At 53.1% G+C, this 14090-nt stretch overlaps 1 protein-coding gene across 2 annotated transcripts in view; it reads right to left on the reverse strand.

Annotated features, from left to right (window-relative positions):
* Nucleotides 1–535: 535 nt before the first annotated feature.
* The window catches only part of LOC135365348 (core histone macro-H2A.1-like), a 37090-nt gene continuing 23535 nt past the window's right edge, over nucleotides 536–14090 (reverse strand). For both annotated transcript variants that reach the window (XM_064595926.1, XM_064595927.1), the window contains exons 3-4: nucleotides 5112–5218; nucleotides 536–4690 (exon numbers count right to left, since the gene is read on the reverse strand). In XM_064595926.1, the coding sequence (XP_064451996.1) occupies nucleotides 4430–4690; nucleotides 5112–5218 (368 nt within the window). In that variant the 3' untranslated portion in view covers nucleotides 536–4429. The remainder of the gene's footprint in view (nucleotides 4691–5111; nucleotides 5219–14090) is intronic.

The following is a 14090-nucleotide window of genomic DNA, read 5'->3' on the forward strand; positions in this document are numbered from 1 at the left end:
GTCAGAGGGAGACCTAGTTAAGAACAGGCAGGGCTGAGTGTCCAAAAAGCCTTATGTGAAATCATCAACCCACGATGACCTATGTCCAGTCTCTCTCACCCAGATGTCGGACCTGCTAGGAAGCTCAATAAAAGGCCAGCAAGATTTTGCAAGGATGGCAGCTTCTCACAAGAACCAATGTCTTTCTCGGGCATCCCTTACCCAAACATTCATCACTCAATTTTCAGTTTAAATATTTATCTCTCAAAAAAGAAACAGGTACTCTACCAAATTCATCGTGGGCTTCCTGCCAGGCAGTAGGAAGTAAGCATATCTTCATGCTTCAGGGGGTGATTTCCACATGGGGTGGAGTTCAGTTGGAGGGTTATGTGGGTTTATGTTTGAAAAGTCCTGGGTGAGACGGAATCACTATATTGTACACCTAAGACTAACAGAACGCTGTATGTTAACTAACTGGAATTAAAATGAAAAAACAAAGAAATCAGAAAAATCCTAGGTGAGAGAATTTTTTAATCCAGATTTTTGGCAAAAACGGTCTTCTTGGAGATCCCCCTAAAGATTATCCTATGGCTCTCAGTAAATATTCTGACAAGGGGTCTTAATCTGGATGATTTAAGCATAAATGGCTTCCTTCGAATCTTCAGTATTTTATGCATTTGAAAAGCTAATCTTAAGAAGGGTTCCGAGACTTCTCCGACTGCCAGAGGTGTGCGAGTTATAGAAATGTCGGGAACCTCACATCCAAGTCCTGTCGGGTTCTCTCTGGGAGGCGAAAGGCAGGCTGGTTGGTCCTCTGTCACGAGCGCTTTCCCACCAGTCACTTGAATGCCCGACACCTTACTCTCCAAGGCCTCTCCTCCAGTGTCACCTTACCAGAAAAGCCTCACCTGACCGCCTCTGTAAAGTAAGGCTGCCTCCGGCATCCCTGCTGTGTTTTTGTCACGGCACCCGCTTCCCCCACACCCCTTCTGTAATGACTCTGCCCCTCACTAGCCCAAAGCTCAGCGAGCACCCACGGAGGGCAAGGGCCTGCCTTCACTGCCGTACCCTCACTAGCAAGAGGAATGAGGAGCGCATGCAGATGCGATGGCTACTGACTGAATGCAGGCATCTTCTTTCAACAGCTTTGGTGTTAACTGTTAAAAGGAGGCGGCAGTTTGAAATCTCTGAACGGGATAAGATGCTCTGTACGTGAGCAACAGCCCTCAGAAATCTGTCTGCCACAGCAAGCTGCCGTTGGGGACTTTGTCCTACAGATCCATGAGCACGGACACCCACATACAGTTAGGGTTCCTGTGGCACCGCTGGTCGGAATGCTCAGAACAACCGCAAGTTCATTCGCAGAGAACTGGGTAAAACGGTTTTGCATACTCTCTAGGGCACCAGAACCACACCACGGAATTCTCAAGAGCCAGCTCTATGCTGAGAGGGGCAGAACAAGGGAGTCAGAACAGCAGTGAAGGTGTGTGCCAGGCTCTGTCGTCAGGACTCAAGCGCCTTCTCTCCTAAGCCTCCCAAGCACCCTGTGTTCTGTCTCCATTTCACAGATGAGGAGCCTGAGCTACCAGAGAAATGAAATCACTTGCTAAGGTCACGCGGCCAGGAAATGGCAGAATTAGGTCACAAAGCCAAGTGAGCTGGAACCCTTCACCACTGTACCACACTGCCAAAACAGTGGGTAGCATCGTTTATATGTGCTTATATCTAAAGGCAGGGATGACGAGGAGGGCTTTACGGATCTCTCTGCTTTTCCACGCATAGACTTTCTGCAAGGTGCACAGACATTCATCAGAGAGACTGCTCTGGGGAGGCAGGGGGTGCTGTGCCGAGAATTCTCACAGCATCCTCTTTTGTACCATCCCCACTCTTACACACATTACTGAGGCACGAACATGGTGCAAAGATTCAGTCATTGAAATGTGAGCCTGGAATGGACCCCATCATTTTATGGGAGGGGGTAAACTGAGGCACAGACTTGCCTGAGGCCACCCAAGTAGGCAGGAGGAGCCCCAAGGCACCAGCAGGGCCCCGGACTCCCAGCCCCAGTGGGTTCTGCTGCCTCCTCTCTCTGGGTCCACGATAGCTGACTCAGCTGTCACAACTGGAGACTTTCAAAACCTCCCAATTACATCGAATTGGGGGGAAAATTACGATTTGGAATTCAAGTGTTGACACTTGAAAAATACCAACTCCCTTTCACTCTGAGTGCTTTAGCATGTTAGTAAGGCTTTCTCCTCATGTCTCTGGAAAGGTTATTTTCAGAACATTCCACTTAAACCTGGAGATGCAGGTTCTCTGCTGTTTCTGGGAGCTGACACAACAATTTACATTAAACAAATGTTTTGAAAATTAGCTGTTCACGGTTCCAATTTCAGCTTCCCCCAGGGTTTAATGTTAGCCAAATACTGGTACAGTAAGCAGACAATGTGTTTTATTGTGTGGAAGAAAAACAGACCACCATAACAGACTTCCTGCTTTTGTAATCAAGGGGAAAGCTGAGTGTTTGAGTCATTATTGGCATATGGTTATTAGAAACAGTGAGTTCCAAATATAGCTACACACACACACACACACACACACACACACACCCCCTTCATTTCCAGTCCAAAAAGAAAGAAACAGCATTCCTAGTGTTTGGTAAAGTGGGAAGGCCAAAAAGCCGTCAGACAATTACTACTAGGGGAAGATCAGGGGTGACAGGAGCAGGGTTCAGCCCAGGCTTGCCCGAGGCACACAGAGGGGCTGCTCCAATGTCAATAAGCAGCGGGTCTGCATGAACAAGGGCCACGCTCGGGCCACAGCTGGAGGAACACTAAGCCAAGCACCAAGGGCCCTGCTCTGTGGGCAGCCAGCTTCCTGGGGCCCGTGATCCAGAGATGATGGACCTGGCATCTTCATCTTCTCTTTTAACATTCAGAAAGGCCCGCACAGGCACTTTCCCCCTGCTTTCCCTGTTGTCCTGCTCCTCCCCGCAAATGTAAATGTTGAAAGGAGAGAGAGAAACAGTTCAATCTGCTAATTTTATACTTGGCAGGAATGAGTAAGGGAGCATTCCGCGATATCCCCGCCTGGCTGTGAGCCTCCCCCTAGGACTCGTGAGCTAGGTGGGGTGTAAGTAGCTGGAAGGAACTTCCAGGACACTCTTCAGTTACAGGGTTCTCTCTCAGAGAGCTGGGAGTGATTCTCAGCTAGGGGGTTGGGGCAGGGCGGTGGCCTGTGGGCAAGACGATTTCAGATTTTGTTGTATTCAGGGAAGCATTTGTTCACACCCAGCAGTGTGTACAAAAACTACAGCTTCTTCCACCTCAACTACCAAAGGCCGGCCAACAGTGTAGATAGGAAGTTGGGGGGCCGGAGGCCTGCTTGTGGACCGACTCCGGGTGGGGGGACATGCTGGGAGGGTGGACAGGAGTCGGGTGCAAGGGCAGTGCTCCTGCAGCCTGGCCTGGCAAGGTGTCCTCAACTGGGCAAAGGCTTTGGGTTCTGGTGGGAAGAATGTGCTGACACTGCATCTGACCCACAAGGCATCTCTAAGGAGCTACTTCTGAGGGTCTCACAAAATAGGCAGGTCACCTTCTGCCAGAGGTAATTTCCACCTAGTCTGGCTGAAGACCAGAAGGATCACACCTAAGGGGGTGCCCCAGGCCAGGGGGGAGCAGGACAGCTTAAGATTCCATTTTGTTAATGAGGAGCTCTCACTGCCCGGTCCCTGGCTGGTTGGCCCTGGAAGCTGTGACAAGAGCTCAGAGGCTGGGTCCAGTGAGGCAGGAACACATAACACCTGTTCCAGTTGCTCTGGGGCCTCCCACCAATGCTCAGACAAGGGAGCGCGACCACCCGCAGGCCCAGACCTCCTGAGGATCGGGGCTGGGGATTAGCCGGCCTGCCCCACCCACGAAGACATTAGGTCACATTACTAAGAGCGATTCACTTGCCACAAAAAGATCGGCACCTGGGACCTCATCTCAGTCCAACCTGGGTCTGGCAGGAGCATCTGCATAATTCCTCTGTTTTCTTCCTTAACAAGGCAACCATTCTGAAGAGCTAACTGCCTGAACCATCCTTCCTCAAAGATGCTCAGAGAAGGACATGCAGGCATGGCAACATAGTGAGAGTTCTGAGAGTGTCGGGGGCAAGTAGGCAGCCAGCACCCTCAGGTAGGACTCGATGGCAGCCGCCCCAGCACAGGAAAGCTCCTGCACCACCCAGGTCCCTTCCCAGAGGTGTGAGCCTCTGCCTGGCAGGCCAGGAATGGGGTCCTTCCAGCCTGAGGCTATCTGCCCCAGCCTCCTCCCCACATTCCCCTTGCCTGCAGGAATCCAGTTTTTCGCTCAGATTCTGGCCACTGGAGCTGGGCTAGCCTCTCTGCAAGCAGCTCCCACACGTTCCTCCTTAGTCCTTGGATAAGCCCTCAGCAGGAGGGAGCCACTCATGACCTCACCGACCTGCACCTGCCCTGCCCCAACCCACATACCCCTGCCCAATCACGTACCTTGGATTTCCGGGCCCCTTTCTTGCCTCCTGCTTTCTTAGACACGGGCTTCTTCTGGGATGGAGACTTGGCCTTTTTGGCTGGGGGTGGCGTGATGATGGCTTCCAACTTCCCTTTGGATCCTCGTTTCTTTGCTAGCAACTCCGGGTGGATGTTTGGTAACACTCCCCCGCTGGCTATGGTGACTCCTTTTAGCAGCTTGCAGGAAAATCAAGGTAGCAGATGGTTAGCCTATCTACCCTGTCTCTGACCTTCAAGAAGTCTGCCCTGACCATTCACATTCTTGCTTTGCTTGGTCGAGCTCCTTCCTCCACGGCATCTCCAAGGATGCGGACAGGACTCAGGCTCAGTATACAGGGAGCAGGTCCTCAGAGTCCCTCACTCCAGTGAAACTTCACTATCTTTCCTCCAGGGAGGGCCAAATACCTTGTTTCATTCCCTCCTGTCCCCAAATAAAGCCTTGAGGAAAAACTGGCATGGGGGTCAGAGAAGCTGCTAATAATCCAAAACGCAGCGCACACCTCTGACAGACAGCCAAATGCCAACCCCCCTGTGTCTCTTGGGCAGCAGGACTGCCCGCCCAAGCGTCTGGCAGGGGAGGGAGAAGAGTGCCCCATACCTGATTCAGCTCCTCGTCGTTGGCCACAGCCAGCAGGATGTGCCGGGGCGTGACCCGTCCCTTCTTGTTGTCTCTTGCTGCATTGCCCGCCAGTTCCAGAATCTCAGCTGCGGGGAGCAGAGTGGGAGAGCATCTGGTCAGGTGAGAGCGTCAGAGGATCTCAAGAACCCCCCCAGGCCCCACATTCACGGCCCTGGGCACAGGCAGCAGCCTCAGGAAGCAGCTACCCCGAGGCATGAAGCTGCAGATGCTCTGCCCCGCCACACTTTGAGCTGAGTCGCACAGGTGTTGAATGGGACCAGGAGGCCCCTCCGCTCCATCCCCTTTGTTTTGGAGATGAAAACATGGAGGTCCCCCAGTAAGAAGTGGAGCGCACACATGACCCTGTTTCCCACAACGGGCTGCCTGCAGTCAGTCCTCCACATGCCACCAGGACCAACCCTGCGGAGCCAGCAGTGAGCCATGCATCCTGAGCAGCGGGTCATGCCTGCATTTCTGGGACGGCAGGGGCTTGGCCAGTCTCTGTTGACAAAAGCAACAACGGACACCTAGACATTCAGACTCAAAACTAAAAGCCTATGACGGGATTCCACCAAGTCAACATCCTAAATCATAAAGAGAAAGAGGTAGGATGCAGTAGAACAGGCTGAAGAGGCCTAACCACCAAACACAACGTATCAAACCTATCAATGCTTGATGAGATACTGATTACAAAAAAAAAAAAGAAAAGCGAGCTATAAAAGTCATTCTGGACAAAACTGAGATCTGAACATAGACTGGCTATTAGATACTAAAGGATTATTAATTTTCTTGGGTGTGACCATAATGTCACTACTCTGTAGAGAACCCTGTTTACAGGAGATACATGCCTAAATACTAGGTGGTGGAGGATCTTGACATCTGCAGTTTACTCTCAAATAATTGCAACAAACTCCACAGAGTAAAGCCAATGCCGTGATATGTTAAGTGCTATTAAATCTAGGGCTGCGATGTGAGTGTCCCTCATTCAGCATTCTGTATGCTTGACACTGTAGAACTTTCTAAGATTTTATGTGAGAGAAAGAGCACACACAAGCAGGGGAGGGGCAGAGGGAGAAGGAGAAGCAGACTCCCCGCTGAGCAGGGAGCCTGATGCAGGACTCGATCCCAGGACCCTGGGAACATGACCTGAGCCGAAGGCAGACGCTTAACCAACAGAGCCACCCAGGTGCCCCAACATTGTAAAACATTTTAAAAACTAGAACCATGACAGACTATGGACTCTGAGAAACAAACTGAGGGTTTTGGTGGGGGGCTGTTTAGCCCGGTGATGGGTATTAAGGAGGGCACATACTGCATGGAGCACTGGGTGTTATACGCAAACAATGGATCGTGGAACACTACATCAAAAACTAATGATGGGGCGCCTGGGTGGCTCAGTTGGTTAAGCGACTGCCTTCAGCTCAGGTCATGATCCCAGGGTCCTGGGATCGAGTCCCGCATCGGGCTCCCTGCTCTGTGGGGAGCCTGCTTCTCCCTCTCCCACTCCCCCTGCTTGTGTTCCCTCTCTTGCTGTGTCTCTCTCTGTCAAATAAATAAATAAAATCTTTAAAAAAAAAAAAAACTAATGATGTATTGTATGATAACATAACATAATAAAATTAAAAAAAAAAACTAGACAGCTAGGAGCCCAGGCCCTAGTTGGTGCTCGGGTTCATTTGCCCGGCCTTCAGGGCAGGCCCTCATGGGACAGGACAACGGCTCTTCCACAGCACCAAAGATGGGCCGAAATAGCAAGTGCCCTTTGGCAAGAGAGTTTTTCCTCCTCTGCAGCATAGTTCTCTTGGGAAATGTCGACATCAACTTTCCTCATTTTTCTTAACCCAGATTGTCCTAGAACGTATCTTACACTCCCCTCCCCACGTCTGCAATTCTGCCCGCACCACCGCCCTGCCTAGGACCACTCCCCTGGGGGCCGGGCTCAGGCCTGACCTCCTCCTGGTACTGAAGAATTCCTTGTATTCCGGTTTATGTTGTCAGTACTAAAGATCTCCAGCAAAGTCAGAACTCAGAATCATTATAAAGTAAGTAGGGAACAGATCCCGTATTTAAAGCTGACAGGATGCACGATACACATGAAGGAGCGCTAGCGGCTGGATCCGATGCAGTAACGACGGCGTAGAGCGCTGTAAAACTGCTTAGCTCCTCACGCAAACCCTCCCAGTGGCAGTGGTGGGAAACCAGCCACACCTGCCACAGGTTTCCACTAGGAACCCCAGGCAGGAATTCGGTGACTCAGTAATCACGTCACTGATGATACACCGCCCCCGGAGGCACCACGAGGCCTGTGCCTACGTGGCGCTCCCAGGCCAGAGTCCCTCACCTTGTTTCCCATTTGAGAATCACTAGAGGGAGGCCCTGTGAGGACAGGATGAGAACCAGTACATTTCCCACCCTTAACCGTAATCTCAGCAGGACTGTTCCCCCTGCAGCCTGAGTGCAGATGGAGGGGGGAGATGGCCCACCTGCCAGTTCCACTGAAGCCTCCCTGTAAGTGACGGTGGCAGTGTGCTCCACTGTCCAGCGGAGACGGACCTGTCTTGGCCAAGCAGGAAAGGGTGCCTGGGATATGCCCAAGTGACCCTGAGCACCAGGTGCCATGATGCAGAAATGGGCCCAGCCTGGGCTTCTTCCTCCTGCCCTCCCGGAGGATGCACCACACCTGCAACACTGTGGTCCTGCCCATGGCTGGGGAGGGAGCCACAGTAGGAGCCTCACCTGATGCGAGCACAGCCTCGAGGGGTAAAGGCAGAGAAGGGAGCTAGCCATAGCAGTTCTCCAGGGAGGAGCAGCTGGTACCAGAGTTGTAGCCATCTGCCATTCCTCCTGGCCTCCACTATCCCCTCACCTCCTCACCATCCCCTGCCTTCTGGGGCCACAGGGAAACATGGGCCAAACAGTATCTGCAGAGCCAGAATGTACAGAAGGAGTCTGGTGGATTACCACCTTTTCCCAGTAACGTGCTAAGAATGCTCTACCTGGCCTTCATTAGACAGAGACCCACAAGGGTGCCCTAAGCCCACCCCTCTGGCACGCCCATGTGAAATTATGGCTTCTCAGGCAAGTGGACATGGCTTGTTTCCTCTTCCTGCCCGGAGTGGTAGTGAAAGGCTCTCTCCCAGAGAAGGTACATGGCCACTGTGGGGAGAGGCTGTGGTCTTATTTTAGGCACTGCTCCTTTAACTTGTTCTGTGCGCAGGTGAGCATAGTGATGGACGCAAAGACCCGGAGGGAGGGGAGGGTTCGCCACAACTCAGTGGCCTTGGGCCGCTCATTTGGGTGGGACACAGATGGCATGTGACACAAGGATATAAAGCACAGGAGTGACCTGTGAGTAGCACCCATGGCTCAGAAATCTGGAGATCAATTCTCCAACAATCCGCCTCACTTCCCCGACCACCTGCCCAGCCCCCAGGCTCTTCCTCTGTGGCTGAAACCTCAACGGCCAGAGTGTCTCCACTTGGGAACTCTCAAGGAGTGTGCTCACCTACTGCTAACTGGGCCTGGATCCACCTGGGAGTGACCCTGAGGGGTCGGTGTGTCAGGTGGGATGAGGAGCGTTGCAGCTCCTCGGAAAGAGCTGGGCGGGGGGGTCTCATTCCTCTGCCTTCTTCACCGAGGAGCAGGAAAATCCACGACTCCTCTCTTGCTGCAAACCCCAGCTCGCCTTCCATCTGCACATGCCCAGAGGACCCGCCCTCTACGCCCTCTACCGCCCAAGGGTGGGCCCTCAGTTCCGCCTGTGGGGGCGGAGGGGATGTCAGTGGGGCTAACAAAGAGGGGCACACACCCACACTGCAGCGAGTTGAGCAAGAGCCTGATCTTCTGTTTACTCCTGTGTGTTTTCCACAGGGTAATTACCATAGCAACTCCTTTGTCCAGGGACACACGCGGGACAGAGCACCTCGGAGGCGCACCTTTTACGAGAAGCACGTTCCACGCCTGGCCGTCCAGGACACATCTGGTGGCGGGGAGCTGGGGCGCTAGAAGCAGCCCAGAAAGATGGAGGCTGCATCTGACAGTGAACAAAGGCAGGAACCCAGAGCACGAGCTCAGCCCTCGCCAAGTCTCCATGAGTGCCCACCCTCTCGTCCTCAGGCCTGTTTCGGCATCAGCCATCACAAGGGGCTTTCCTGGCCGGGAGAGGGCTGCCTGCTGCCGGGGGAGAGGGGAGGTGGGCGACACCAGCCGCTCGGCAGGACAGAACAGTTCCCCTCGGCTCTGCACGGGGAGAGGGTGCTGGCTGTGAGGAACGGGGGCAGGACACAGCCCCCCCCCAGGAATTTCCTCGTTCACTTCCCTTCCCAGTAACTGATCCTCACCTCTGCGAACGACGGCAGGGTCATGGAAGCCCCAGGCTCAGGGCTGTACACGGTTCCTGCCACCGCCCTGCCCCACACACCCGGTGGGAAGGGCCCACAGGGCCACAAGCAAGGGGGCAGCTCCCTGGGGACGCCAGAGCCAGCTTCAGCTCTGCCTCCACTTGCATAGAACCCATGCCTTCCCGCAAGGGAGGGCTTCCTACACCTGATTCATCTTGAATTTTGGAAGGTTTTATGCATCTCTTAACACCTGCCTGGATTAAGGGAAAAGGATTCTGGGAAAGAGAATCGGGAAAGCACCACATCTACAGGCGCAAGTCCTTTTCACGGTTTCCAGAGCTCAGTGCTTGGTTGGATCCTCCCTTGGAGGGAGCTTTCAGGAGCCACAGCCCTAGGGGCTACAACCAAAACAAATGGAATCTGCAAGAAATCACAGGAGGAAACTGGGCAAGAGCGGTTAGGAAGAGAAGAAACAGACCCCTCACCAGGTTCTCTACCGGCTCAAGCCAAGTCTTCCTGGCCAGCGACAGGAATAGTTTTGTTACCAATGACCAGCAGTGGACAGGTTTGGGGCCCAGAGCACCTGGGGTCAGCTCTGGAGAGGACTGTAAGTGTGGGAAGGTTCCCAATGATAAACGTTGCACAGGGACAAACTGAATGATGAGCAACACCGGCCAGCTTATGAGCTATTTAAGATCTTTTTTAAGATCTAACTTGCAAAACACCCAAATGTCTCTGGTTCCCACTCCTGGCCAGGGCCGGTCCGGCAAGCAGTGAGCCACTGGATCCATTATCTGTAGTGACCGGGGCCAGCGAGGCGACCTTATTCTCTTCTCTGAGCAGCAAGCACTACCAAGACACCCCCGGGCCCACCATTCCCCAGCCCCACGGAGCAGGATTGCTTGAAGGCCGCTTGACAAAATTCCCACAGCCGTGAATAATGGCATTATTTGGAAGCCTTTTCAGCTACAGACCAGCTGTCTGAAAGTGAATACCTTTGACAGGTCTCCTTTCCAAGTTCACCCAGAGACCAGAGGCTTAGAGTCTCCCTCCCCCAACCCCAAACATCTTGAACTGAACCGTATCTGTTGTATGGAAGCATTCCGTCTATCTTCCTTGAGGGAGATGAAGTCATGGCTTACAGAATTAGACGCCTAACAGCTAACAGGTGACGTGCGGAGGCTGCGCCAGGCTCTAAACTCAAACCTTGCAAAGGCAAGAGTCGGGGGGCTTCTCTGGAGCTGTTTGAAGCATCTCGGCTAACAAAAGAAAGACTGAAAATAACAACCAGAAATCAAAGGAAAGCAAATGTTCACATAATCCCAAGGAGAAAACAGATACTTGCCACAAAGCCAACAACGTGACGAGCAAACTGTTTATTGTATTTCTTTCAATGCATCGGGCTTCCATCAGCAGTTCACGGAGTTCAGAACTATTTTACACGGTTCTGGAAAGCCTTAACCCAATCAACCCCAATCGGAGAGTGACTGCTCAGAGTTTCCTGCATCCTAACTGTGCCGCACTTTCCTCCAGTTCCCCTGGGGGGCCCAGAATCCACTGGCCCACATCTCACCTTTTCAGGAGATGAGCAGCAGAGTCTGAAACCTGCCGAACTGTCACCCCGAGGCTCCGGGGCCTCACTCATGGGCCACAGCAAAGCTCTCCAGTCGGCCTGTCCTGGGCCTCAGAGGAACCAGAGATTCCAAAGAGAATCAGAAGGTAGCATTTGTGTGTGTGTGTGTGTGTGTGCAGGATACAAGGTATTTTGTAACAAGAAGCCATTCTGTTGCTTTTCTGCAGATGTTCCGAGTCTGACACACACTTGTCCCTTGCTGTTAAGCCCACGTTACAGATCCCTAAGAACCCACGAGCATCTGGTCCAGTCTCCCACCTTCCCCATGTCTCGCAGTAAGACAGAAACGCGGCTTAATTTGGGGGTTTCTAAAGTAGGCTGTTTATCTGATTTCCAAGTAAAAAGTAATTCTGCATTATACACATTAACAAAAAAGAGGATTCTTGACCAACACTACGTTCCTCTTACCCACCAACCCAGCCCAGGGCGCGAGTCCCTTCCCTTTCTGCAAAGCCTTCCCGTGTCTTCCCCTCAGTCTCCAGCGCTTCTGCATCAGCTTACCTCCTCGGTCTGTCTGCAGCTGGGGGGTGGGGGGTGGGGGGTGGGGGGCAGTCACCAAGGGCGCCGTGGCAGACCCGGGGTCTGCCGTCAGATAGCCCGGGCATGAATCCCAGCCTGCACTCCGCTGCAGACGTGCCAATCCACACCTGAGGCGTGCCTTCCCTTTCTATGGAAGGGGGAGGATCATGAGTTTGCAAGTTACGTGCTTACCACGGTTGGGAGGTGTCTGCTACTGTTTCGGAGGCTACAGCCACACGCTTCATCTCTTACAAAGTACAGCAGGCTCGATTTCTAGGGGAAGAAAACTATCCTTTCTTTTCCTCCGGTTCCTCTATCAAGATAATGGGCTGGCTAAGCGGATAGACGCTCTCACGTGTGTGAGAGCCAGGGGGCGGAGAAAAGCAGTACAGAAAACCTGGTGTTTCCTCCCGACAGTTTACTTTTTGCTGTTACACTTAACAGTTTACATATGTCTGAAAAATGCACTTGAACCCGATTAACCTTGGGGCTGCCAGACTTACCTTGATAGAATGCAGCACCCGGGGCGGCCCCACAGGCGGTCTCTGCCTCGGGATGGGGTCTGGGGCTTTTGTCTGACCCCCACAGGGCGTGTGCCAGGGCAGGGGCAGAACTGAAGCCAGCTGCTGAGCCAGCGCGAGCCAAGGCCCAGGAAGGAAGGGGGACGGACGCCGTGCCTGGGGCAGGCCCAGAGAAACCTGCTCTCACCCAGGGCCTGGCTGACAGCTGAGCAGGGCCCTCTGCCCTGCCACGCACTCCCTTTCGAGGACTGAGTTAATTCACAAGGAAATGGATAATATGTGTGTTTGTTTGGATATGGAAAATCACAGCCATTTGCTCTTAATTCATTGCGGGAAGGGATGAACATTCAGAGAGGTCTGCTGAAATGAAATGATTTGAAGAGTGTAATGTAAAGAGGAAACTCATTTAAAGAGCCCTGACACGATGCCATTTCCCAGATGGACTTTTAAAGAGGAAAACAAGGAGAAAGGTGCATATGGCAGGCTGCCCTGTGTCCTGGGGCAGAGGCGACGCCTGTCCTCCACACTCACGTGAGATGGGGCGCCCTGGGGCCTCCTCTGAGTGGAATCGGGGACTCCATCGGAGGGGAACACTTTACCCTCTTTGGTGCTGTTTACCTTGTGCACAATTTAGCTTTTCAAAATGTAAGAAATGAAAACGCAGTGTAAACGAGAAGAGGCAACTAGGGTATACGCCCTCATCTTCGAGACCCCGTATCACCCTCCTGCCCTGACATCTGTCCCCACCTGCCTAATCCTGCTTCTCACAAGAGTTCTGAGCATGTGGACTTTTTAGGTTCTTTCCATGACTGTTTTTAGAGCAGTATGAGTGTGCCATAGCAGAGGAGGCTCTGGCCCTGTGTGCTCAAATGGATTCCCGAGGCTGAGGGCCACGGGTCGGATGCAAGCTGTGTCACCCAGGATTCTAGCCCCTTTCCTAGGCGGGGGGGTGGGGGGGGAGATGAAGGGACATCGGGCAAAAGCTCCTGACCCTCCAGTCCACCCTCAGTGCCACTGAGCCATAAAATCTCCTCATGGCGGACAGGGCACTACCCTCCCCCCTCCAAGGACTCTGTGGCCCCTCTTTCCCCCAGAACCTCCCTTGTCCTGCTGATAGCCAGCAACCCCGACATTGACCAGACTGCCCTTCTCTCTAGCCCAGCACATGTCACGCCAACGGCCACCAGCCCTCTTGTGCTCAAACCCATCTCCTTCCTGTCAGTGACTCCTTGTCCCTCCAGGCCCATCCCTGCAGGACCCCTGTCCCCTCTGCTCAGGCCAGACCCCAAGACCGTCTCCAGCCCTTGCACATCACCTGCAACCCTCTCAGGAGGCTTTGCCTCCTCGGCCAAGCTGGGCTCCACTGAGGACCCGAGCCAGCCTTCTAGGACTGGGCACATACCATCCTCCTGCAATGTCCACTGGAGACACAGGAGATGCAAAGTGGACCTAGGATCCCTGAGCACCGCCCCCACCCTCCAGCTCTCCTGGTAACTGCTAAGGTCTGCGCTCCTGAGGAGAGCCTGCAGGGGGCGCTCTTCTCAAGATGGGTTACTATGCAAGTGGCCTTGCAGAGGTTACTTTGACTCTAAGCCCCAGTTTCCTTCTGGGGCTTAAAATAGGCAGTTTGAGGATTCCATGAGTTACCAAATGTAAAGCACATAGTAAGTGCTCACTAATAAGGCAGATGTTTCATTACTTATTACCGGTCTGCCTCTGCCTAGTACTCAAAGGACTGGCCCCCATGCCCCCAAAACTTACATAACCAGAGGCCACAATCTCCACCTGGAATAGGGACCGCCAGGGCCTGGGGTGGAGGTGGAAGGGCAGGGAAACCGATGCTGCTCAAGGTAAATGTCCTCATTTTCTGATGCTGACTTTCAGCAGTCAATCCCCAGATTTACAGAAGTAGCACATAAATGTTTACCAAAGACTACCTCAGTTA

Source organism: Mirounga angustirostris, unplaced genomic scaffold, assembly GCF_029215605.1.
Source record: "Mirounga angustirostris isolate CCGP_5_RB_7025 unplaced genomic scaffold, mMirAng1.0.hap1 SCAF_7, whole genome shotgun sequence".
NCBI lineage: Eukaryota > Metazoa > Chordata > Mammalia > Carnivora > Phocidae > Mirounga > Mirounga angustirostris.